The sequence below is a fragment of the Python bivittatus genome, unplaced genomic scaffold, assembly GCF_059951505.1.
Source record: "Python bivittatus isolate LINGU-HERP-01145 unplaced genomic scaffold, Pbiv_v1 ctg000080_np1212, whole genome shotgun sequence".
Lineage (NCBI taxonomy): Eukaryota > Metazoa > Chordata > Lepidosauria > Squamata > Pythonidae > Python > Python bivittatus.
Genome location: NW_028277035.1, coordinates 84,845,872 through 84,871,998, shown reverse-complemented (window position 1 = coordinate 84,871,998; position 26,127 = coordinate 84,845,872). Strand labels below are relative to the sequence as shown.

At 43.7% G+C, this 26,127-nt stretch overlaps 2 protein-coding genes across 2 annotated transcripts; both read right to left on the bottom strand.

The window, feature by feature from the left end:
* Positions 1–627: 627 nt before the first annotated feature.
* Positions 628–7,107, bottom strand: LOC148216758 (uncharacterized). Its single transcript, XM_088134453.1, is given in 6 exon segments — positions 628–2,938; positions 3,742–3,871; positions 5,058–5,128; positions 5,259–5,373; positions 5,683–6,286; positions 6,840–7,107. Coding segments are annotated over 5 exon segments (2,451 nt in total). The 5' UTR covers positions 6,175–6,286; positions 6,840–7,107; the 3' UTR covers positions 628–1,295.
* A 3,695-nt stretch (positions 7,108–10,802) lies between these two features.
* LOC107326677 (uncharacterized) lies at positions 10,803–19,927 on the bottom strand. The gene is made up of 5 exons (XM_088134450.1): positions 18,786–19,927; positions 18,362–18,476; positions 18,161–18,231; positions 16,844–16,973; positions 10,803–15,512 (listed from the first exon to the last, which is right to left on the bottom strand). The coding sequence occupies exons 1-5, from the start codon at positions 19,461–19,463 to the stop codon at positions 13,270–13,272; spliced, it is 3,237 nt and encodes a 1,078-aa protein (XP_087990576.1). The 5' UTR covers positions 19,464–19,927; the 3' UTR covers positions 10,803–13,269.
* Positions 19,928–26,127: the final 6,200 nt, after the last annotated feature.

Sequence of the window (26,127 nt, the reverse complement as noted above, 5' to 3'; positions counted from 1 at the left end):
ACAAGGAGCGGCTATCCAGAGGCACGGGGATAAATCTCAACAATCTCTCATTCTTCTGGAAAGATTTTGCCAATCCGGATCCAGCATCCAGCTATCATACTCCTCATAAATGTGGTCCCACTGCTAGCAGGATATCAGCTCGCCACGGCACTCACAGGAAGTCACCCAATTTCTTATTCTCCACTTTGAGCCAGAACAATTGGTGACCAGTTTTTGAATAAACAGCTTCAAGCCAGCATGAGCCTCTGAAACCTTGAAGTCTCCCCCCACCCAACTCCTTCCAAAATTTTTCCTGTGTTACTAATTTTCAATGCAAGAACCTGAGAACAGAAATGAAAGAAAAAAGAACAAGAAAGAAGGAGGGGGGGAGGGAGGGGGAGGGAGGGAAAAATTAGAAGCACAAATCCTCTTAGTTGTCACTTTTAATTTAAAATCATAATTATTCAGTGGGAGAATTCAATATCACATTCCATCTTTCTCCCTATCCTTTGATGGAAGTTGTGTTACCTTCGGATTATAATATTGCTTCGGAGAAGAAGGGAGGGAGGGAGGGAGGGAGGGAGAAATAAGAAGCACAATCCTATTAGTTGTCATTTTTAATTTCATATCACAATTATTCAGGGGCAATTCAAAATCACATCCCATCTCCCTCCATATTATTGATGGAACTTATGTTACCTCTGGATTATAATATTGCTACAGACCTCTGAATGTATTCAGGAATGAGAAAGAGAGTGGGAAACAATTGTAAGAAGTCTAAGCAAAAGAAGGAAAGTTGAAACTCTGGGAAGTGATTGGTTGAGTTGAATTTCTATCTGCATTCTGGTATAGCAGAAGGAAAACTAAAAAACCTTTGTCCTGAAGAGCTGCATCAGGGAGATGCAGCTCCTTCGGCTCTTTGGGGACCTCTTACATGTCTGCCTGTACACATCCGTCCCAGCAGGATGGTCAAGTGGGAAGAACAAACAATTGATGAGCAAGAAGCTCACTTGTAAAACCACAATGAAGACAACATCTTCATCACATTGTACAGCCCAGAATCTGACATGCCCAAAATAACGGTAAAGTTAAGAAAAAGATTTTTTCTTTTATTGACGAGCAACAGCGTTGGCCACCTTCAAATGACAGTACCTTCAAAAATCCACAGTTCATAACTAAAATGGCACATACCCATTCCTTTTCTTTCCGTTGGTAAATTCATCCCTCTGGGGCTGCCAGTTGTGAAGGTCACACAAAACATTCCTTCCCTAGTCAGTATACACAAATAGGAAATGCATAGATTTAAACAACCATAGTTAGAATTTACATGGATTCTCACCCAAATGGGTCTGTGTGTTGGAAATTAGGTCACTGCTTCTCCTGAAGCTCTTTCCACACTCCATTCATTTATCCGGCTTCTCTCCTGCGTGGATAAATCCATGAGATACGAGGGAATGGCTCTTAGTAAAACATTTTCTGCACTCTAAACACTTATATGGCTTCTCTCCTGTGTGGATCCGTTTATGGGAACTTAGGTTACTGTGTTGGCTGAAGCCCTTCCCACACTCCATGCATGTATACGGCTTCTCCCCTGTGTGGATCCTTTGATGAACAGTAAGAGACCTGTTTTCACGGAAGCTCTTTCCACACTCCATGCATTTGTACGGCTTCTCTCCTGTGTGGATCCTTTGATGAACAGTAAGAGAACTGTTTTTACAGAACTCCTTTCCACACTCCATGCATTTGTATGTGTGGACCCTTCTATGAGATGTGAGGGAACAGCCCTCACTGAAACATTTTCCACACTCTGTGCACTTATATGGCTTCTCTCCTGTGTGCATCCATTTATGGGAACTTAGGTTACTGTGGTGGCTGAAGCCTTTCCCACACTCCATGCATTTGTACGGCTTCTCTCCTGTGTGGATCCTTTGATGAACAGTAAGAGAAGAGTTTTCACGGAAGCTCTTTCCACACTCCATGCATTTGTATGGCTTCTCTCCTGTGTGGATCCTTCTATGAGATTTGAGGGAACAGCTGTTAGTGAAACTTTTTCCACACTCCATGCATTTGTATGGCTTCTCTCCTGTGTGGATCCTTCTATGAGATTTGAGGGAACAGCTGTTAGTGAAACTTTTTCCACACTCCATGCATTTATATGGGTTCTCCCCTGTATGGATCCTTTTATGAAGAGTAAGATATGAGTTTTCACGGAAGCTCTTTCCACACTCCATGCATTTATATGGCTTCTCTCCTGTGTGGATCCTTCTATGAGATGTGAGGGAAGAGCTCGTACTGAAACTTTTCCCACACTCTGTGCACTTATATGGCTTCCCTCCTGTGTGGATCCTTTTATGGGAAGTAAGCTTACTGTGTTGGCTGAAGGCCTTCCCACACTCCATGCATTTATATGGCTTCTCCCCCGTGTGGATCCTTTGATGAACAGTAAGAGAACTGTTTTTACAGAAGCTCTTTCCACACTCCATGCATTTATATGGGTTCTCCCCTGTGTGGATCCGTTGATGAACACTAAGAGAACTATTTAAACTGAAGCTCTTTCCACACTCCATGCATTTGTATGGCTTCTCTCCTGTGTGGATCCTTTTATGAGATGTAAGGGACCCATTTTCATGGGGAACAGTGAAAATGCAATTGTAATTATTTCCATTGTATCTGGATATATAATCTTTTGCTTGGACTGGATAGTGTTCATTTATTTCTAATTTGTCTTTGAATAGGCCTACACTTTTCACAATATATTTTTTCTTTATTTTTCCTTGTGGGGGAAGAAAGTCTTGAATCTCAGTATCAGTGGAAATTGAGCTTTCCTTATTCCCAGTATTTGACTGGTTTCTCTCATGCCTTTCTAGTTCCATTTGAATTGCAGGCTTCTCTGTTCCACCTCCATGCCAGATCATTTGGAATGGTTCACTGGAATCTTTGTTCTCCTGCCCAAGATTACCTTCAACAGAAAAAAGAAATCAAAATGATACAAGGTTAGGGAAAAACATCAAACTGTAGGAGGTTGTATCCATTTCCTTCTGAAATTTGGGCAAATTCAAATATATTCCACATTTGCATGCTTACGATGTCATAGTATAGAAATGATAATTTCCCTATTCATGAGCCATAAATGCTTCAAAAAAATCTAAAGCATCGTTTATACTTATCCTTATATATTCAAATCTCACACAGAGTCAGCTTTCAGTTAAGGAAGAGTCGGGGGAAACATCAAAGAAAGTATTAGGGGAAAACCTAAGATTTATTGGAGGGGGATGAATTACGGCAGGGATCTGTGAGAACTAAATCAATTTGGAAAGTCATACTTTTCGTCCTACCCAAACTACCTCCCATTTCCTGTTCATTTTTTTCTTGCCCAAATCTCATGGTTGCAAAAAAAAGTCCTAGAGTTTTTCCATTAAACCTAAACATGACAGTCCTTCCGAGGACAGACAGAGAAGCATGTCAGTCCAAAAAGCTGAAATCAGTGTGATGGAGTTTAGCTCCTCCTCAAGCCAAGGAGCTACTTTCTCACTGATCTGTTCAAAAAGAAATGGAAAAATTCACCAGCTGGGAAATGGCACAGGATGCATCTAAGCAGAGGGCCATTGACCTATTTCCTTCCCTGGAGCAGAAGAACACCATATGTTTCTCATCTCCCTCTGAAGAATTGACATCAAGTTCTTTTTAATAAGCAATAGCTGATGGCATCTAAGCACAAAATGTCTTGCTGAACTCTCTGATTGGAGGGTAGGAAACCCTTACCCAGAGAGGCCACGTTCCTATAGTTTTCCAGCATGACTTCCCAATGCAGCGCTTTTTGGTGAGGATCCAGCTGAGACCACTCCTCCTTGGAGAAACATACGGCCACGTCCTTGAAGAACACAAGACGCTCCTGAACAAGGAAAAAAGAAGGGAACAGGACCAGGAGGATTTGCAAGATCTGCAGTATTGTTCACAAATACCCAGAGCAAAGATATATACCAAGTAAAATGGCTATGCCTGGTAGGATTCCAAGGTTTAGGGTATGAAAATTTACAGACCCAAAAGCTTCTGACTGAAAAAATATTTCCGGTAGGTTTTATCAACTTGAGAGATTTCAGTGCCATTCAGTGAAAGCAACCCCACTTTCCTTCTGCATTGATCCATCGATGCAACGTGAAAAGACTCTCAGCGCCTGGACAGAATCAACTGGCAGGTGGGCCTAGGACACCCCAGCTATCAGGGACTCCAATTCTTCCTGTGTTTGCAGAAGGAAATGGCGGGGAGAGGGGGGATTCTTTCTAGCTTTTCTGGAAATGGTTTATGGTGTCCCCAGTGGGACCAATCCTGGGCACCTTCATGAAAGTGCTGGGAGAGCACAGCCAGGGATGTGTGTGGGCTCCCTTCAATATCCAGAGACAGGCAACCCAGTTTCTGCTCCTCCTCAGATTTCAAGGAAACTGCTAGTAGTCTGAGCCATTGGCTGAACAGGAAAAAGAAAGGAGAGGAAATTTCCTGGGAAGGAGATTTCTCAGCCTTTGCAAAGCTGTATTGTTTGACTTCCAAATCCAGGGACAAATAAGAGGATTAGAAATTATTTTGCAACAAAAAGTGCCTTGATTATGTGCTCTTTCAGAATAATTCGTACTCAGAGACTTCTATCCATATACCTTCATTCCATTTTAATAGTCTCCGTTATCTTTTAATCTGATCTCCGTATTTTTCTTTTCACTGGTTGTAAATAAGGCTTTTAAAAAATGGTAATGTTCCAGAGTGAGTATTTAGTTATTTCTGAGCCGCTTTGCACAATTCCAAGTCAAAGAATGATAAAAAGAATGAGTGTCTTCAAGGATTTTGTAAAACATTAGTTATTGAAAACTAGGGAGAGTAACTAGCACAAGGAGAGTTAGGTACTGGTCTTAAAAGAAGAGATTTCCCAATAAGACTCTCAGTTGAATCTGCCATATTGCTCAGGAACACGAAAATATCCGAGCCCAAACAAGAGGGAAAAACGGAAGGAGAGGGTGCTGAGTACACCCGCTTGACTTCCTGAAGGAAAGGGAGAATACAAATCCAATAAATAAATTTCCTCCTCTTACTTGTTGAGTCATAGGTTCAACCACGGTTTCAGCTCCACCATAAGGAGGAGTCAGCTTTCTTCCATGCTTCCCTGTGAGGGAGACAGAATTTCAAAATGCACAATTAATAAAATAGGAGGAGGAATTCTACAGAACAGAAGACACTGAGAAGATGAGACAGCTGGGATTATCCCTCTGGGGAATGGGTAGACCTTGTATTACCTCCTGAGGTGTCCTGATTTGGATCTTCCAAGGAGATCCTCCTGAAAAACAGCTCCTGAGAGGGAATTGATGGATTCCTCCTTCCCGCAGGATCTCGGATCTCCACAGCAAAGGACTTGAAATGGTAGGCAGGAGAAAAGAAGAAGAAATAGCCGACATCACACAAGATGAAGTGGATTCTTGTTCTCTGAACACAACTTCAAAGCCCCCAGTGTCCATCAGTGTGGCTGCACAGTAAGAAAAGAAAGCCTGTCCCAAATCTATCTTCTAGAAGGCATACTGGAACAATGGCTTACAAGAATGAGTGAGATATTTCCACCTATTATGAATGCCAGGAAACTCTGGTACGGAGGGGTTAAGAATTCAAACACATTGTTTATGACATTCAAACCCCTTCTGGGCTCCCAAGACGAAGGTCTCTCACCTGCCACTCGACCTGCTCCTTCTGCTCCTCTGCCTGGCTCAGGAGGAAGCCTTCCACCAAGGCCACCGCTTGGGAGCTGGTCTCTGCTCCACACTCCCGCACCCAGCTCTCCATCTGCAGGGGCAGAAGGGCCAGAAACCGCTCCAGAACAACCAGGTCCAGCATCTGTGCTTTTGTGTGCTTTTCTGGTCTCAACCATCGACTACAAAAGTAGTGGAGTCGGCTGCAAAGTCCTCGGGGACCCTCAGCCTCCTGATATTGAACACTCCTGAAGTCCCAGGGCAGAACATCTGAATGGATGGATTCCTCCTCCAGGATCTCCTGCCCACTTCTTCCTTGGATCTCCCCACAGCTCCCAGGCTCAACAGCACAACGGCCTTTTCCAGTTCGCTCACTCGCTAAAGGTTGTGTCTCCATTCTTTCTCTGTCCTGTAACACAACTCCAAATGGGTCCAAGGAGTCTTGCGGATCTCCAAAAGCCTTGTCATTCATAGGAACGTTACTGTAGCCGCAGGAATGACCACAGCAGACATTCAGCCCTCTTTGCCCAAGAGATAAATTAGTCTGTATGTGAGGGTGTACAAATGGTTTTCGGTTTGTGTATCTGAGATGGAAAAGAAAATAAATTCCAAGAATTAGAAGGTGGTGGATTTAACCATTCAACAACACTCATCCCCATGCAAGGAAGTATTTTTCTGAGCTGGTACACGATTGCAGTGGCATTGAGCAGATAGTTCCTCCCTTTGTGTGGGGGTATGTTTGTATATGTGTGGTGCAAAATTTGGGACTGACCTCTGTCAAGGAACACAGAATAAATGCATTGCGGAGCATTTTCTATTTCTTTTTTCTCACAAGGAAGGCCTTGCTTTTTGAAAACCTAGATCTACACTTTCCTACAAGCAGGGTTCACACAATATGCCAAACCCCAAACAGGCCAACAAACCAAGAAAGTTCAGTTCCCATAAAATGAAATGCTAATGGAATTACCCTGGCTTAGGATGTTCCACTTCCCTTTCTTCAGGGCTTGTTTCTTAAGAGCCAAGTCACACTATTACTAGGCAGGCGGGTTCACAAGATGCCCTAAGCCCAAACACGTCATGCAAGTTCACTGAAAACAGGGCTTGAGAGAACGTAGCATACTGTCCTGGTTCACTCACCCTCCTGTTCAACTGCAGAGGTCCATCCCTGCTTTAGTCTCATCCAGCAAATAGTGAGAATGCAGGCACAATCTTTTGCATCTCCTTCCTTGGAAACCTTTTCTTTTGTCCTGCTAGAGTTTGCAATGCAAATTCTCCCCCTCCCCCCTCTCAGGGACTTTTCACCAGAAATGGGGCAGGAAGGGCCACCACATCCCCTCCTCTTTCCAGGGAATCCCGGATTTGTGCCTGGGGGCAATATGGCTGGTCTGCAGCTCTGCTTTCCCCCCTCCCTGTTACCTGCATGGAAAGATGTTTCAGGGGGACATGAAATCTCGGCTCTTCCACTCCCAGGACTCAGAAGATTGAATTGAACCTGGATGAGAACTTGGCATGTGTCTCTTTCTTCTGCAGTGAAGAACCCTCTGCCTCTCTTTGCCCAGGAAAATGCCCCCCACTCACCCAGGGCCAAGTCTGGATCTCTTCCCTGCAAGACTTTCCTGCAATCTTTTTAACTACCTGTGAAGCTCAACGGGTTAAAGAGAAAGAGCGTGCAGCATCCTAGAGGGTCAAGACTTAGTGATGTCACTCCCTTCCCCCCTCCTCTGGAGAGTCACGTGTGGCATTCTCCCTCCAGTGGCCCAATGATGAAGCACAAGGTGTTTCCTTCCATTTGCAGAGGGCGCCCCCTGGTGGACTCTGTGTGGATGTCAGGTGCTCATGCAAGGAGGGGAGAAAGGGTGCGTTTTTCATGGGGGAGGGGGCAGTAGGAAGGAGGCTGTTGTTTCCCCTGATGAAGAAGCTTTCTGAACTCAAGTGCTTTGGACAATGTTAGACCCATCTCCAACCTTCTATATGTAAGAAAGGTTCTGGAGAAAGTCGCGTCCCTGATCAGAGGGAGGAGATGGAGCCCAGGAACAGACAGGAAATGGAAGGCAGTTTTCTCCTTACTCAAGTGACTAAAGATAATCCTGCCTTGATTCTGCATCCTGTAAAAGAGGTCAGTGGGAAAGGCTGTCCAGCTTTCCAGATTCTGTTGTTATACCCCACAAAAATATTGTAGAGCTCCAGAAGGCTTTGTGGTGTCCAGTTCCTGACCTGGCTTGCCTGAAAGGACTGACATTCTGCCACTGCAGAGACCCTGAGAGGAAGCCGATTATTTGGCTCCTTGGCAATCTGTTCCCAACCAGGATACAGCATCGAAATTGTATTAGGTGCACTTATGGATGAGTTATGGAGAGAGAGGGTTTGGAGGAGTGCTACCCTCCCTGATGACTCAGTGGCTTTCAGTACCACCGACCGTGGCCTTCTTATGCACGATCACTGAGGAAGTGCACTGTTTAGTGGTAGTTCTCCTCCTTACTGAGGTAGTGATAGTGGAAGACAGACTAATGCAGAGACAGCTAATCTGTACATGCTCCAGGGCTCTCCCACTTACCACTCCTTTTGAAGATAGACATGGAACTCCTGGGGGAGGTCATCTTTTGGCCTAGAGTCTGGTATCCTCCGTATGCTGATGATATCCAGTTATTTTTCACATCCCCAGGCCAAACAAGTGATGTGCTGGAGGTGGTGACTTAGAGGCTGTCAGAGTCCGAATGGGAAGGAACAGACAGAGTGAATTTCTGCAAGATTGAATATGTTTGGATTTGTGGACCTTACAATTCAAGGGAAATTCCATCTCTGACTTTGAACAGAGATGCACCAATGAATGAGCCACAATTTGGGGATTCTCCTAGATTCACCGGGAGGCCCTGCTCTCGGTCACTCAGTACCTAATGACAGAAACCCACTTCTCAATATGACAGGTTGCAGGAAGAAACAGGAGGGATTTCTCCATCTGAAGTGACTCCTCTGCCTTTGGAACCGTAGGCTAAAGAATAGCAGGAAAGATATTAAATTACACCTCAGTTCAAAAAGCAATTTTGAAGGCAAGAAAAACTCAAAGCTGCACAAAATGTTGTTGTTTTAAAACTCAGTTGAAACAGGAGTAAGCTTCTCATCATAATTGCAATCTTCAACCTATTATCTTTAATTGGTTGTTTAATTAAATTATAGCTCTTCCAAGGGCTGTCCTGTAATCTCCCTGATCCTCTCTAACCACTTTCTCTCTTCCTTCCCCTTCATCTCCATCCTTCATCCATGCTAGACATAACCGTTTTTTCTGGTTGATCATTTCTTCCCCTCACTTTCTGCAGACTGACCATCACTTGAGAAATAAAGACCCCTTTGGGCTTTCTAGGTTTAAGCCAGTTTAGCTTCTTTGTCCCCAGTGGGGACAACCACCACGGAAGGCAAGCACAGAATGCATTTCAGCCACAATTGCATTGGCTGATTTAGTCCAAGTTCCAAGGGAAGGGCCCCTTTAGTGCACGTCTCACTTCCAGCACTAGCTAGCTTGTTTCCTGCTCTGGCTACCTTCTTGGCCCTTAGGGATATTAATAATCATCATTGGCTTATTATTAATAATGAGCCTCTGCATCTTTTACTGAGCCCGCTGAGCCTGTGTGTGCACCCATCAAGTTTCTGAATCAAACCGCGAGGATCTGTGTCCTGATGGGGTACTACAAGTGTCTTGTTCCCCTCCTATTTTCTGGAGGCTGTTTGTTTTCTGCCATTTCCATTCCATGATTTGAAATGTGTGTGAGTGTTGTTTTCATGCCATATTGAACCACCTCTCTCTCTCTACCACGCTAAAAAAGCTGTGTGTGTATATGTGAGAAGCTGTCACCTCTGCTGGTCAGGGTGATTTGAAGGATTTCTCAGCTGCCTGGGAAGAATTGGAGAATGTGCATGCCCCAGTGGGGTTTTGGGAGAAAAGGTCTGTGTTCCCATTAACCTAGGATTCTTTCTTCTCCTTCTCCTCCTTCTCCTTGTTCCCTTTGTTATTGAATACATGAAGAAAACAAGGGTTAAAGCATCTTCTTTTTAAATAATGTGTGAATGTGATGGAAAACATTTGGGTGGTACTTAGGAGAGTGTATTTGAGAAAGTGTGTGAACTCATTGGTTGCAAGTTCGAAAAATGTGGGAAGTCCTGTGCCCTGTTAAGAGGTGTGGCTTGTGAGTAAATAGCTAGCTGCCTGCTTTCTCTCCTGAACAGCTTCAGCCCTCAGAAGGAGAAGAGATTTGTTGGTGACATCTGGCCTCTTGCCCCGGTTTTCTTGCCCTAACTCCAGGCTGGGGATCCTTGCCCCATCCGATGTTCCCACTTTACCCTTTTCCTGGCGTTTCTCCCATTTGCCTCAGCTTCCGCAGGACATGCTCTCGCCACGCCTGCTTGTTGCCTGCTAGTTACACGGTTGGAGGTCGGGACCAATGGGGAGGAAGATGAAGGACAGAGGGAGAGTTCAAGACCTCCACATGCAGCCGATGTGAGCAAAGCCCAGTCCCCCTTTCAGGACATTTGCACAATTTCTACAAACTCTACTTTATGACTTCCTGGGATGGGCTCCTGGCTTTGCAAGCCTCATACTCCCCAGAACCCACTCTTGTGACTTTGCACCAAGATTTTAGTGAGTGTCTCTGCCTGTGCAGAGGGCAAACCTTGTAAGATAGAGAGTCACTGATGCCAGGGCTGCTGCTGCTGCTTCTTCACTGGCTATGCCCCCAGAGGAGACTGATTTGTAATTGCAAGGATTGAGAAGGATGATTGGGGTGGGGGGTGGGGGAGAGGATTGGATGTTGGGGAAACCTGTCCCTGAAGAAGGACTGATCCATTGTCTTTAAAGCAAGCCTTTCTTTTTCCTCACGACATTGTAAAAGGACAGCCACCACTGCAAGGAAATGAAGATATTCCAACCGGACCGGAAGGAAAGGGCCCCTCTAAGATATGGCCTGTGTAAGCTAGGTGGTGGCGTCTGCAGCATGTTGCGGTCTCTAGATCTTCCTCTTATTAATGTGGAGGAACCGTCTGTGATCTTGTGAACATTGAGATCATCTCTGTGCAGGATCAAAACTCGCGTTCCTCAAGGACAGCAGCTCCGAAGGATCTTTAGAGATTCAAGGAGGCCAGAAAAATGAGGAAAATCCTGTCAGAAATGGCAGGTCGGTCAAAAAACAAGAACAAGGAGGCAAACTTTGAAGCACAGCCTGTGTCTTGTGGTTGTTACCAAACTCAGGCCTTAAGCGATGGAAGATGGGGGCTGGTAGGGATACAGGGAGGGAAGTGATGATGGGTTAGGAAAATTAAGATCTCTGTTGATCTTTATTTAGTTAGTTCAATTGATACAGCTGCCCTTCTCACATTCATGACTCTAGGCGGCTAAGAAAGGTTTGAAACTCCAAGTAGCAACCTGTTACAATGAGAATAATCCTGAAGAAAAAGAAAGATGAAGAGAAAAAGTTCCAAATTGCAGAAAACCTCAAATTCCTGGACATTGAAGAAATTTTCCCTGAAAACAAGGCACCAAGGGGGAGAGATTAAGAGTGGGAGAATGGCGTCTCCTGTGACCGGAGAAAAGGTGGAATTAGAAAATGAGGGAAGGTGATTAGTGAAATGTGAATATAAAGCTCAAATACCATGAGGCAACAACAAAAAAAATTCTTATACTTATGGGTCAAGTAGGGAATATGCCTCAGGAAATATGAGCAGGAAGCTTAAGAACTTTGGAGAATTTAAGGCAACCGGAATTTCTTTAGTTGATGAATAAACAGAGAAAAAGAAAGTATAAATTTTCTTCTAGCCAGAAGAGCTGAAGACTCCGCTGGTTTGAAGAGATTCCTCTGCATTTAGAGGTGACAATGGAAGAAAAATGGAGGGGGGGGGGAGTGGTTAAAACGCCATTTAGAAAGACTGGAGTTAACTCTCTGTTCCTTTCAGCCCATTTCTTTATTCTCCATTTTGACCCAGAACTATTGGTGAGCAGCATTTGAATAACCAGCTTCAAGCCGGCATGAGCCTCTGAAACCCTGAAATCTCCCCCCACCCAAATCCTTCCAAAACTTTTCCTGTGTTACTAATTTTCAATACAGCTAAAGAGAAGGAGAATTTAATACATGCCTGCAAAGTAACCACACCATTGATATTTAATTAATTTTCTTTTAATCAAACTTAGACCTTTTCTTCGCCCTCGTCATACCATAGAAAAGTCTAATGCTTGAAAAAAGTTTTTGCACATGCTTGGAGGGCTTCTTGTCTTTTTGGCTCCTTTTGTGAAAGAGGAATTCTTCACCCTGAAGCTCATCCACAAAGAAGTCATTGATACACAGGTGACAATTGTCTCACATAATGAGGCCTTAGACCGAAAACGGTTCCATGGTTCTGTGTTCATCCTGGTCGCCTCCACTCTCACTTCTGCACCGTGGATGCGAGTCTATTATTTTTTGGTGTCTTCACATTCCAGAGGTAGTTCTCCTCCTCATTTTTGTGTGTTCGGTCTGGAAGAACTGAAGTAGTTTTCTGAAGTAGTTTTTCTAAATCTTATGTTATTTTGGTCCCCATTGATTCCCAAATATCAATGAATTGCTTGTTTGCAATGTCAGCAAACTGGAGTCACTTTCATTCTCATTTTCCTGAGTATCCCTAACATGGGACAAAAAGAAAGAGACTTAAGAAGAAAGATGAAAGAAAAAAGAACAAGAAAGAAGGAGGAAGGTTGCAAGGGAAGGAGGGAGGGAAAAATTAGAAGCACAAATCCTCTTAGTTGTCACTTTTAATTTCATAGAACAGTTATTCAGGGGGCAATTCAATGTCAAATTCCATCTCTCTCCCTATTCTTTGATGGAACTTGTCTTACCTTAGGATTATAATATTGCTTCAGACCTCTGAATGTATTCAGGAATGAGAAAGGGAGTGGGAAACAATTCTAAGACGTCTTAGCAAAAGAAGGAAAGTTTAAGGTCTGGGAAGTGATTGGTTGAGTTGAATTTCTATCTGCATTTCTGGTATAGCAGAAGGAAAACTAAAAAACCTTTGTCTTGAAGAGATGCATCAGGGAGATGCAGCTCTTTGGCTGCTTGGGGCAGCATTACCTGTCAAATGTCTGCCTGTACACATCCCTCCCAGGAGCATGCTCAAGTGGGAAGAACAAACAGTTGACGAGCAAGAAGCACACTTGTAAAACCACAATGAAGGCAACATCTTCATCAAATTGTACAGCCCAGAATCTGAGATGCCAAAAATAAAGGTAAAGTTAAGAAAAAGGATTTTTCTCTTACTGATGTCCAAGAGCGTTGGCCACCTTCAAATGACAGAACCTTAAAAAATCCACAGTTCATAATTAAAAAGGCACATACCCATTGCTTTTCTTTCCATTGGTAAATTCATCTCTCTGGGGCTGCCAGTTGTGAAGATCAGATTCAAAAAACATTATTTCCTGGTCAGTATACAGAAAAAGGAAATGCATAGATTTAACCAACTATAGCTAAAATTTACATGGATTCTCACCCAAATGGGTGTGTGTATTGGAAATTAGGTCACTGCTCCTCCTGAAGCTCTTTCCACACTCCATTCATTTATCCGGCTTCTCTCCTGCGTGGATAGATCCATGAGATAGGAGGGAATGCCTCTTAGTAAAACCTTTTCTGCACTCTATGCACTTATATGGCTTCCCTCCTGTGTGGATCCGTTTATGGGAACTTAGGTGACTGTGTTGCCTGAAGGCCTTCCCACACTCCATGCATTTATATGGCTTCTCCCCTGTATGGATCCTTTTATGAAAAGTAAGAGACGAGTTTTCACGGAAGCTCTTTCCACACTCCATGCATTTATATGGCTTCTCTCCTGTGTGGATCCTTTGGTGAACAGTAAGATAACTTTTCTCATAGAAGCTCTTTCCACATTCCATGCACTTATATGGATTCTCTCCTGTGTGGATCCTTCTATGAGATGTGAGGGAAGAACTCGTACTGAAACCTTTCCCACACTCTGTGCACTTATATGGCTTCCCTCCTGTGTGGATCCATTTATGAGAACTTAGGGTACTGTGTTGGCTGAAGCCCTTCCCACACTCCATGCATTTATATGGCTTCTCTCCTGTGTGGATCCTTCTATGAGATGTGAGGGAAGAGCCCTCACTGAACCTTTTTCCACACTCTGTGCACTCATATGGCTTCTCTCCTGTGTGGGTCCGTTTATGGGAATTAAACGTACTGTGTCGCCTGAAGGCCTTCTCACACTCAATGCATTTATATGGTTTTTCCCCTGTGTGGATCCTTTGATGAACAGTAAGAGACCTGTTTTCACGGAAGCTCTTTCCACACTCCATGCATTTGTATCGCTTGTCTTCTGTGTGGATCCGTTGGTGAACAGTAAGATAGCTTTTCTCATAGAAGCTCTTTCCACACTCCATGCACTTATATGGATTCTCTCCTGTGTGGATCCTTCTATGAGATGTGAGGGAACATCTCTTACTGAAACTTTTCCCACACTCTGTGCACTTATATGGCTTCTCTCCTGTGTGCATCCATTTATGGGACCTTAGGTTACTGTGTTGGCTGAAGCCTTTCCCACACTCCATGCATTTATATGGCTTTTCTCCTGTGTGGATCCTGTGATGAACAGTAAGATACCTGTTTTCACGGAAGCTCTTTCCACACTCCATGCATTTATATGGCTTCTCTCCTGTGTGGATCCTTTGATGAACAGTAAGAGACCTGTTTTCATGGAAGCTCTTTCCACACTCCATGCATTTGTATGGCTTGTCTTCTGTGTGGATCCTTCTATGAGATGTGAGGGAACATCTCTTACTGAAACTTTTCCCACACTCTGTGCACTTATATGGCTTCTCTCCTGTGTGCATCCGTTTATGGGAAGTAAACTTACTCTGTTGCCTGAAGGCCTTCCCACACTCCATGCATTTATATGGCTTCTCCCCTGTGTGGATCCTTTGATGAACAGTAAGAGACCTGTTTTCACGGAAGCTCTTTCCACACTCCATGCATTTGTATGGCTTCTCTCCTGTGTGGATTCTTTGATGAATAATAAGAGAACTATTAATACTGAAGCTCTTTCCACATTCCATGCATTTATATGGCTTGTCTCCTGCGTGGGTCCTTTTATGAACAGTAAGAAACTTATTTTCACGGAAGCTCTTTCCACACTCCATGCACTTATATGGATTCTCTTCTGTGTGGATCCTTCTATGACATGTGAGGGAACATCTCTTACTGAAACTTTTCCCACACTCTGTGCACTTATATGGCTTCTCTCCTGTGTGCATCCATTTATGGGAACTTAGGTTACTGTGTTGGCTGAAGCCTTTCCCACACTCCATGCATTTATATGGCTTCTCTCCTGTGTGGATCCTGTGATGAACAGTAAGATACCTGTTTTCACGGAAGGTCTTTCCACATTCCATGCATTTATATGGCTTCTCTCCTGTGAGGATCCTTTTATGAGATGTAAGGGACCCATTTTCATGGGAAAGAGTGAAAATGCTATTGTAATTATTTCCATTGTCTCTGGATATACAATCTTCTTTTGTTTGGATTGGATAGTGTTCATTTATTTCTATTTTGTCTTTGAATAGGCCTACACTTTTCATAATATATTTTTTCTTTATTTTTCCTTGTGGGGCAAGAAAGTCTTGAATCTCAGTATCAGTGGAAATTGAGCTTTCCTTATTCCCAGTATTTGACTGGTTTCTCTCATGCCTTTCTAGTTCCATTTGAATTGCAGGCTTCTCTGTTCCACCTCCATGCCAGATCATTTGGAATGGTTCACTGGAATCTTTGTTCTCCTGTCCAAGATTACCTTCAACAGAAAAAAGAAGTCAAAATGATTCAAGGTTCGGGAAAAACATCAAACTGTAGGAAGTCATAGGAATCTCCTTCTGACGTGTGGGCAAATTCCAATATATTGCACATTTGGATGTTACGATGGCATAGTATAGAAATGATAATTTCCCTATTCATGAGCCATAAATGCTTCAAAAAAATCTAAAGCACCTTTTCGGTTATAATTATCCGTATATATTCAAATGTCACACAGAGTCAGCTTTGAGTTAAGCAAGAATCGGGGAAACATCAAAGAAAGTATTAGGGGAAAACCTAAGATTTATTGGAGGGGGATGAATCACAGCAGGTATCTGTGAAAACTAAATCGATTTTGAAACTCATCCTTTTCTTCCTACCCAAACTACCTCCCATTTCCTGTTCATTTTTTTCTTGCCCAAATCTCATGATTGCAAAAAAAAAATCCTAGTGTCCTTCCATTAACCCTAAACAACGTGTTTGCAATGGAAACACAGCAACATTTCCCCCTCCATCTCAAGGCTCAGGATAGAAATGAAAAGGAAGAAAAGTCACTAAACCAAGAGCCTGAATAAATGAGAGTCCTTCCAAGGACAGAATGGGAAGCATGTCAGTCCAAAAAGCTGAAATCGGTGTGATTGTGATGGAATGGAATTATGAAGGCCAGGCTCAGGGAGATAAACATTTGCTTAGCTGGCCAGAGGGACGTGCGAGCTACAAGAGGATGAGACTGGCACCTCCTAGAGGAATTCACACTGTTGTGGCTGGTTGACTTGGGAGCTGGGGTTTGAGTGTGGGAAGACTGTTGTCAGGCCTAGCCCAAGGAACTCCAAGAGACAATGCAAGTTCAGTTCAGCTATGTTTATTACTTACAACCTCCAGCAAGAATCTTCCCAGACTGAAACCCCAGCTCCCAAGTCAGCCAGCCACAATAGTGTGAATTCCTCAAGGAGGTGCCAGTCTCATCCTCTTGTATCTCCCACACTCCTCTGGCGAGCTAAGCAAATGTTTATCTCCCTGAGCCTGGCCTTTATAATTCCATTCCATCACAGTGATGGAGGTTAACTTCTCCTCAAGCCAAGGAGCTTGTTTCTCACTGATCTGTTCAAAATGAAATGGAAAAATTCACCAGCTGGGAAATGGCACAGGATGCATCTAAGCAGAGGGCCATTGACCTATTTCCTTCCTTGGAGCAGAAGGACACCATATCTTTTTGATCTCACTCCAAAGAAATGACATCGAGTTGGAGACTTTTTAGTAAGCAATAGCTGGTGGCATTTAAGCACAAAATGTCTTGCTGAACTCTCTGATTGGAGGGTAGGAAACCCTTACCCAGAGAGGCCACGTTCCTATAGTTTTCCAGCATGACTTCCCAATGCAGCGCTTTTTGGTGAGGATCCAGCTGAGACCACTCCTCCCCGGAGAAACATATGGCCACGTCCTTGAAGAACACAAGACCCTCCTGAAGAAAGAAAAAAAGAAGGGAACAGGCCCCGGAGGATTTGTAAGACCTGTCCTGTTGTTCACAAATTCCCAAAGCAAAGATATATACCAAGTAAAATGGCTATGCCTGGTAGGATTCCAAGGTTTAGGGTATGAAAATGGACAGAGCCAAAAGCTTCTGACTGAAAAAATATTTCAGGCAGGTTTTATCAAGTTGAGAGATTTCAGTGCCATTCAGTGAAAGCAACCCCACTTTTCTTCTGCATCGATCCATCCATGCAACATGAAAAGACTCTCAGCGTCTGGAGAGAATCAACTGGCAGGTGGGCCTAGGAAACCCCAGCTATCAGGGACTCCAATTCTTCCTGTGTTTGCAGAAGGAAATGGTGGGGAGAGGGGGGATTATTTCTAGCATTCCTGGAAATGGTTTACGGTGTCCCCAGAGGGAGCAATCCTGGGCACGTTCATGAAAGTGCTGGGAGAGCACAGCCAGGGATGTGTGTGGGCTCCCTTCAATATCCAGAGACAGGCAACCCAGTTTCTGCTCCTCCTCAGATTTCAAGGAAACTGCTAGTAGTCTGAGCCATTGGCTGAACAGGAAAAAAGAAAACAGAGGAAATTTCCTGAGAAGGAGATTTCTCAGCCTTTGCAAAGCTGGATTCTTTGGCTTCCAGGTCCAGGCACAAATAAGAGGATTAGAAATTATTTTGCAACCAAAAGTGCCTTGATTATGTGCTCTTTCAGAATAATTTGTACTCAGAGACTTCTATCCACATACATTCATTCGATCTTAATAGTCTCCGTTATCTTTTAATCTGATCTCCGTATTTTTCTTATCATTGGTTTTAAACAAGGCTTTTAAAAAATGGTAATGTGCCAGAGTGAATATTTAGTTATTTCTGAGCAGTCTTGCACAATTCCAATTCAAAGAGTTATAAAAAGAATGAGTCTTTTCAAGGATTGTGTAAAAAGTAGTTATTGAAAACTAGGGAGAGTAACTAGAACAAGGAGAGTTAGGTACTGGTCTTAAAGGAAGAGATTTCCCAATAAGACTCTCACTTGGATCTGCCATATTGCTCAGGAACACAAAAATAACTCAGCCCAAACAAGAGGGAAAAATGTAAGGAGAGAGTGCTGAGTACACCCGCTTGACTTCCTGAAGGAAAGGGAGAATACAAATCCAATACATAAATTTCCTCCTCTTACTTGTTGAGTTGGAGGTTCAACCACGGTTTCCACTCCACCATAAAGAGGAGTCAACTTTCTTCCATGCTTCCCTGTGAGGGAGACAGAATTTCAAAATGCACAATTAATGAAATAGGAGGAGGAATTCTACAGAATAGAAGATGCTGAGAAGATGAGACAGCTGGGATTATCCCTCTGGGGAATGGGAGGACCTTGTATTACCTCCTGAGGAGTCCTGATTTGGATCTTCCAAGGAGATCCTCCTGAAAAACAGCTCCTGAGAGGGAATTGATGGATTCCTCCTTCCGGCAGGATCTCCAAAATCCACAGCAAGGGACTTGAAATGGTAGGCAGGAGAAAAGAAGAAGAGATAACGGACATCACACAAGATGAAGTGGATTCTTGTTCTCTGAACACAACTTCAAAGCCCCCAATGTCCATCAGTGTGGCTGCACAGTAAGAAAAGGAAGCCTGTCCCAAATCTATCTTCTAGAAGGCATAGTGGAACAGTGGCCTACAAGAATGAGTGAGATATTTCCACCTATTATGAATGCCAGGGAACGCTGGTAGGGAGGGGTTAAGAATTCAAGCACATTGTTTATGACATTCAAACCCCTTCTGGGCTCCCAAGATGAAGGTCTCTCACCTGCCACTCGACCTGCTCCTTCTGCTCCTCTGCCTGGCTCAGGAGAAAGCCTTCTACCAGGGCCACCGCTTGGGAGCTGGTCTCTGCTCCACACTCCCGCACCCAGCTCTCCATCTGCAGGGGCAGAAGGGCCAGAAACCGCTCCAGAACAACCAGGTCCAGCATCTGTGCTTTTGTGTGCTTTTCTGGTCTCAACCATCGACTACAAAAGTAGTGGAGTCGGCTGCAAAGTCCTCGGGGACCCTCAGCCTCCTGGTATTGAACACTCCTGAAGTTCCAGGGCTGAACATCTGAATGGATGGATTCCTCCTCCAGGATCTCCTGCCCACTTCTTCCTTGGATCTCCCCACAGCTCCCAGGCTCAACAGCACAACGGCCTTTTCCAGTTCGCTCACTCGCTAAAGATTGTGTCTCCATTCTTTCTCTGTCCTGTAACACAACTCCAAATGGGTCCAAGGAATCTTGCGGATCTCCAAAAGCCTTGTCATTCATAGGAACGTTACTGTATCCGCAGGAATGACCACAGCAGACATTCAGCCCTCTTTGCCCAAGAGGTAACTTAGTCTGATGTGAGGATGTAGAAATTGATTTTGGTTTGTGTATCTGAGATGGAAAAGAAAATAAATTCCAAGAATTTGAAGGTGGTGGATTTAACCATTCAACAACACTCATCCCCATGGAAGGAAGTATTTTTCTGAGCTGGTACACGATTGCAGTGGCATTGAGCAGATAGTTCCTCCCTTTGTGTGTGGGGGGGGTATGTTTGTATGTGTGTGGTGCAAAATATGGGATCGACTTCTATCAAGGAACATAGAATAAATGCATTGCGGAGCATTTTCTATTTCTTTTTTCTCACAAGGAAGGCCTTGCTTTTTAAAAACCTAGATCTACACTTTCCTACAAGCAGGGTTCACACAATATGCCAAACCCCAAACAGGCCAACAAACCAAGAAAGTTCACTTCCCATAAAATGAAATGCTAATGGAATTACCCTGGCTTAGGATGTTCCCCTTCCCTTTCTTCAGGGCTTGTTTCTTAAGAGGCAAGTCACACTATTACTACGCAGGCGGGTTCACAAGATCCCCTAAGCCTAAACAAATCAACCTAGTTCACATAAAACAGGCCTTGAGAGAACATAGCTTAAGATGATGTCCTGGTTCACTCACCCTCCTGTTCAACTGCAGAGGATCCAACCCTGTTTTAGTCTCATCCAGCACATGGCGAGAATGCAGGCACAATCTTTTGCATCTCCTTCCTTGGAGACCTTCTCTTATGTCCTGCTAGAGTTTGCAATGCAAATTCTCCCTCCCCCGCAGGGGCTTTTCCCCAGAAACGGGGCAGGAAGGGTTTTGGCACATCCCCTCCTCCTTCCTGGGGATCTCAGATTTATGCCTGGGGGCAACAGGGCTGTTCTGCAGCTCTGGTTTCCCCCTTTCCTGATACCTGCAGATGCTACAGGGAAACATGGGATCTGGGCTCTTCCACTCCCAGGACTCAGAAGATTGAAGCTGGATGAATACTTGCCATGCGTCTTTCTTCTGCAGTGCCAGAACCCTCTGTCTTTGCACAGGAAGATGCCCCCTGTGTGAAACAAGCACCAGAAATCTCTCTCTGGGTTAGTCAGAAGTAAAGTTTTATTGGAAGCGTTTGCAAAGGCTGGTGGACTTTGTCGCAAATAAGAAGCCACACCCACTTACAAACTCCGGCTTAATTATATACATTACCGATTGCAAGTCCTTCCCCTTTTCCCCATTGGCTAAGGTATTCTGGGTGTACAGTCTTTCCAGCCACTCTAGGATTTCTTCCTGGTCCCTCCCACATCATCTATGGTAACTGCTCAAGGTTTCAGCTAATTGCATTATACTGATAAAGATCACTCCAAATTCATTTGTATTTACATTGTCCCACATAAGGAGAAAGCTTCCTCTCCATCTGCCACTATTTGATAACCATAACACTTAACACTACTTCCTTATCTCTCACACAGCTGCACTCTTAGCATGCTAAAGTTAGTATTTCTGTGTCAATAACGACAGATATTTTATCCATCTCTCACAATCCACCTTTTTTCTTTTTATTCTCTTATTATTGACACTTATTAATTTCTGTCAAGCTCTTGTAACATTATTGTAGCTTCCTGTTGCCTTTGGCTCCTAACATCTCTTGAGTGTGTGATGAGCTACCAACCCCCCTTCCAGTTGGGAAAGCGTATTTTCACATTCCCTTTCTCTGGGGTTCTCTGCTAAATCCTCTAAGGGGAACACACTCTCTCTGCAAGGTGGTGGTTTCAGAGGCATTTGTTTGGATATAGCTCTTTCATTCAGCCTCTGGGCTAAGCCCCTAACACAGGGGATTATACAGTATCCCAATGCAGTTAAAATCCCTATCACTACTATCAGGGAAGCTAGTATTGATACCACCATATCTTTCCACTTCCCAAACCAAGATTGTAGCCATCCTGTCAGGGAAGTATCTATCCCTGAATTCTCAGCTAATTCCTCTGCCTAAGTGGTTAGCCCCTGTAAGGCTTTAGTTATTGTTCCATCAGGAGCGGTTGCTGATTGTAATAAATGTAGTTTATCCAGTCCACATTCTTATTTATGGTTACCCACCAAAACAAGAATGATTCAAATCCTGCAGCTATTTGATTCCTAGCCTTGAACTCATCAGGAACTCCCCTGGGTACCCCTATAGCGTCAATATAAATTCTGTCACCAAAAGATGTTGCTAGGGATGCCCCTTTAGCTATTGCTTCTTTTTCAAATGCCATGGTGAATGGGATAGCCAATTGTACAATTGCACAAGTGCCTGTCCAGAAGGGAGGAAGTGTGGATCTCAAGGTCTCCCCCCCACAATAGCACCATAAATCAGCCCTGGGAATTTTCAGGTTAGAGTAATTCCCATGTCCATCAATTATAGTGCAGGATTCTAATTCTCCTACAGCTGTGGTGATTCCTACACCTTGCCTGGTAAGGCATGCCATGTGGTTTCCATACGCTGCAGAGAATGAGGGTGGCATTTTCCTCTTAAATTCTTTTTCCATCCCAAAGGAAAGGGGACCACTTGGACCACCGGTTTCCCAGATGCATAGGCATAACAATTGTTTTTGTTTAAGGTTTTTACAGTATACTTAACCCATTCTACCCAGACATTTGCATCTCCATACCCTGTTCCTGCCAGGAGGTACTTCTTATAGTAATTATAATTGGATTACAGTTTTTATCACCAGAATTTGGAGCAGGAATTCTCTTCTTTATATCTATAAGTCCCTTTATTTGGGCGGAAGTGCTACCTGTCCACCCACCAATTTCAGTAGTCTACCAGACCTGGTCCCAATTGGGACAGGGCCTGTAGGTGCACATGTACTTCTCTAAAACTGCATAACTCTTTTGTTTGTCATTATCCCCATAATCTAAAAGTATTGTGAACTTCACAGGATGTTCTTGGAATAGTTCATCATCCCATGAACATTTAATTTGATTCACCTTGATCAGGCTCAGAAGGAGTGTCAGATAACTCCACATTTTCCAATTCTCCTTCTCCTATACCTTAATGATATTTAAATCCATGTCGTCACACCTCCTCTTACCACACAACAGTCTACACACTGAGCACAACAACAGCAATCAGTTATACACTTACAATCACAAAACACACACATTCACACACATTGGTCATTTCCACACGATCTGTTTCCTCTTTCACTTCTTCCCCACAAAAGAACTGACGTTCCACACAGCAAACCACAATCAACCCAATAATGACTAATAGAACAAACTCCCCATCCCCAGGACACCATACTCCAGCGTGACTTTATTTTCTCTGGAACTTCAGGTCCATCGGGTCCTCTTAAGGTTTGGATTGTCCACTCAGGTTCTGGCTCTTCCATTGGGCCCTTGACTCTGGTGCAGTGGGTCCACCCTTTTTCTCTTGTCCTTACAGATGTCTCAGTGGTGAGGAGCGCTTGGAACGGGCCTCCCCACTCTGGTTGCAGTGTAGACTCTTTTCAGGACTTGATCAGGACCCACTCTCCTGGTTGGATATTGTGGATTGCAAATTCTAAGGGTGGTGTTTGTGCTAGAAGTCCTTTATTTCTGAGAAAAGATAAAGAAGAGGACAACCCCAATATATATTCCAACACAGCCATACTTCCTAAGCATTAGATCATTCATTGCTTGTGCCCCCCCCCCTTTGGCTTCCTTGATATAGAATAGCCATTAATTCCATTATTTGTTTGTTTACCATTTCTCTTCTGTCTAGGAGAACCCATTTCCCTTTCTCTGTTTTAATGGCTCCTGGGTCTTTTAACCCCTTCTCCTCCTTTTTGGTAAAAACGGGAGCCTTCTCTATTGTGGGTATTCTAGCAATGAGATTGCATATTTTTACACCCTCTGGTTCTAAAGCTGCCTCCTTAGCAATTTCATCTGCTCACTTATTTCCTCTAGCTTCTAGAGAGTCTCCCTTCTGGTGTCCATTTACATGAACTACTGCTATTTCTCTAGGAAGAAGTAAATTTTTTAAAACTTGCTTTATTAATTCTCCATGAATTAGCTCCTTTCCCTTATTGTTGATCATTCCTCATTCATCCCAAATTTTTCAAATGTTTGGACCACTCCAAATGCATACTTTGAGTCTATATAAATAGTACCCTTCTTCTTCTCCTTCTTTTTTTAATTGCAAGGCTTGATTTAAAGCATACAATTCACAGGTTTGAGCAGACCATGTGTTTGGTAGTCACCCTGCCTCCTCTATATTTTGAGCTTCCCCATTAACAATTGCATATAAACAATCATGTTCAAGATCTTGGTTCTCTATTTCTCCTTTCCACATGAAGGTGGCTGGATTGAGGCAGGAATCAGTAGTTAAAACTAAATCATCTTTTTCCATCAAAATTGCCTCATATTTTAGAATCCTTGAATCTGTAAGCCACCTGCCTGCCCTTTGAGGTAGAATTGTTCTGACTTGGTGGGGGTGCTTACCACTAATGCTCCTCAAAAGTTAACTTTCTGCTTTCCTGCACCAAAATAGCAGTGGCTGCAACTTGCCTGTACACAAACTGGCCATCCTCTGATTACTGGGTCTAATAGTTTAGACAAATAAGCCCCCGGTTGTCACTTACCTCCCCAATTTTGAGTTAAGACTCCTGAAGCTGTTCCTCTGCTTACCCTTGCAAACAGATGGAAGGGCTTGTTTAGGGACAGTAAAGCCAACACGAGGGCAGTAATCAAACTTTGTTTTAAATTAAGCACCAATTCTTCCTCATGAGGTCCCACCTTTAAATTTTTCAAGGGTTCTTGGTGGGACCTTAAGAAACTCCTGACTCCCCTATTCACCATCCCCAAATGTCACCAATGGAATGACTCTCTCTTCCCTCTGTAATTTAGGGCAATGGTGCATAAAATGCCCCGCTCCCCACAATGGAAACACTTTGCTGGGGGTCGAATGGGCCCTGTTCGATTTCCCCATCTCATGTCTCCTCCCTTCTCATTCCCATCTCTCTTCCTCTATTCTCTCAACCTCTGTGAGACTAGGCTGAAGCTGCCATAACCTAAAGATGAAGCAGGCAGGTAAGCAGAGAGGACAAAAGCCAGGAAATTTATCTATGAGATCCCTTCAGGGAGGTAGATAAGAAGGAAGCAAGTTGTTAAGGAACAAAGGACCTGAACCAAAAAAAGGAAGTTGGGCCTGAGCACATGGAAACCCTGACCCCAGTCCCATCAACTTGAAATCAACCCAGCATGGACTTTTGGGGATGAAAGGGGTCCCAAAGCCTGCCCACTCTGAGTCATCTGAGTCACCTTTGGATCCAGACTTGGCAGTTTCCCTCTCCCTAGCTAGTGCCTGGCAGCCCAGCTGGGAAGGACTTGGGTAAGTGTGGATGAGCGCGTGCGTGTGTGTATGAGAAAGAGCAAATGTACCTTGCAACCAGTAAAGTTTTACTGTTACTTTAAATTCACTGGGTCTCTGTGTATTACAAAGAACCTCTTGTGCCTCAGTGTTCGGTTGGAAGTGATTTGCGTGTATCCCTAATTATTTCCCGGCTGTTGACCAGGGCTGTGTGTCTGTCTGCTCCAGCCACACCGATCTGGAAAACCCAGGTAGAAAGCAAGGTGGCTGACAAGATCGAAGTGCCTTGACAGGCTGTGAGTGTGTGAGTGAGTGGCCATAAGCCGAACCCGGGAGGAGCATGTGCAACACCTCCCTTTTAACAAATCCTTTCTGAGCTTCTTTTAACAATTCTTCAAGTGGTTTCTCATTCCAAGCATCTATTTTCTGAATCTTTTTCTGAATATCAGGCCATGCTTTGGAAACTAAATGGACTTTTAACAAACTTTGATTTACTGGGTCCTCTGGATTCATACTTCCTCTGGAAGTATATAAATATTTCCTGATTTGATCTCTCAGATGCTGTAAAAACACTGAGGGTGCCTCTCCTTTTTCCTGTTGTATCTCAAATGCTTTATTAAAATTTTGAGACTTAGGCACAGCATTCCTTATGCCGTGAATCACCATATTTCTTAGATCTTTCATATTATTTCTCCCATTTGGATTGCTGTTATCCCAGTTAGGGTCTATACTTGGGAACTTCTGACCTCCTGCTACTATTCCCTCCCCTGGGGAATTTCTCCTATCCCATTCCACAATAGCTGCATGTCTAATTAATCCCCTCTCTTCTCCACTGAACAGAATACTCAGACATCAACTAGGACCAAGTATATAAATTTGGTCCCAAAAACTGATCAAATTGTTCTGCCAATCCTACTGGAACCTCTATGAGATTCCTCATTTCCTTTTTAAAATTCCTTACTTCTGCAGCACTTAAAGGGGCATTTACATATCCAATTTGCCCCTGTCCCATAGGTACTTCTCTTAAGGGACACATTTTATTTTTCTCAATGTTCTTAGTTCCAGACACCAGGGGAAAATTAATTAAATTCATCTGGCATTGTCTTAACTCTTGTTGCAATATTGGATACAAAGGGGCCGTTGCTGTTTCAGGTCTATGCACACTCTGCCCCTGTTTCAGTTTCTTTGTCATAAAAGGGTAAATTTTTGAGATCTGACATTGTTCAAGCTCTTTCCTGAGCTTAGGGTACTGGTTATTGGCCTGGGTATATTCTGGGTTGTATGGTGGTGGCAAGAGTTTTCTCTCCTCCTCCACTGCCTCATTGAGCAACATGAGGGACTCACTATTCCTCCTATTGCTTGACTCAGGCCACTGTTCAGGAGTCCAGATTAAAGCCTAATTCAATTCATTTTCTAGTGACTTACACTCTCTTTGTTTTACATATTCATATAAAGCATGGCACTGGAAGTAGTCGTTAGACCCATCATGGGGCCA

What these genes read in the sequence shown, in the direction of transcription:
- LOC107326677 (XM_088134450.1), bottom strand. Translation starts at nt 19,463, where the DNA reads ATGGGGATGAGTGTTGTTGAATGGTTAAATCCACCACCTTCAAATTCT. An exon ending in AGGAGCAGGTCGAGTGGCAG is followed by an intron (nt 18,477 to 18,785) that starts GTGAGAGACCTT and finishes TACCATTTCAAG; the next exon opens with TCCCTTGCTGTGGATTTTGG. An exon ending in AAATCAGGACTCCTCAGGAG is followed by an intron (nt 18,232 to 18,361) that starts GTAATACAAGGT and finishes TCTCCCTCACAG; the next exon opens with GGAAGCATGGAAGAAAGTTG.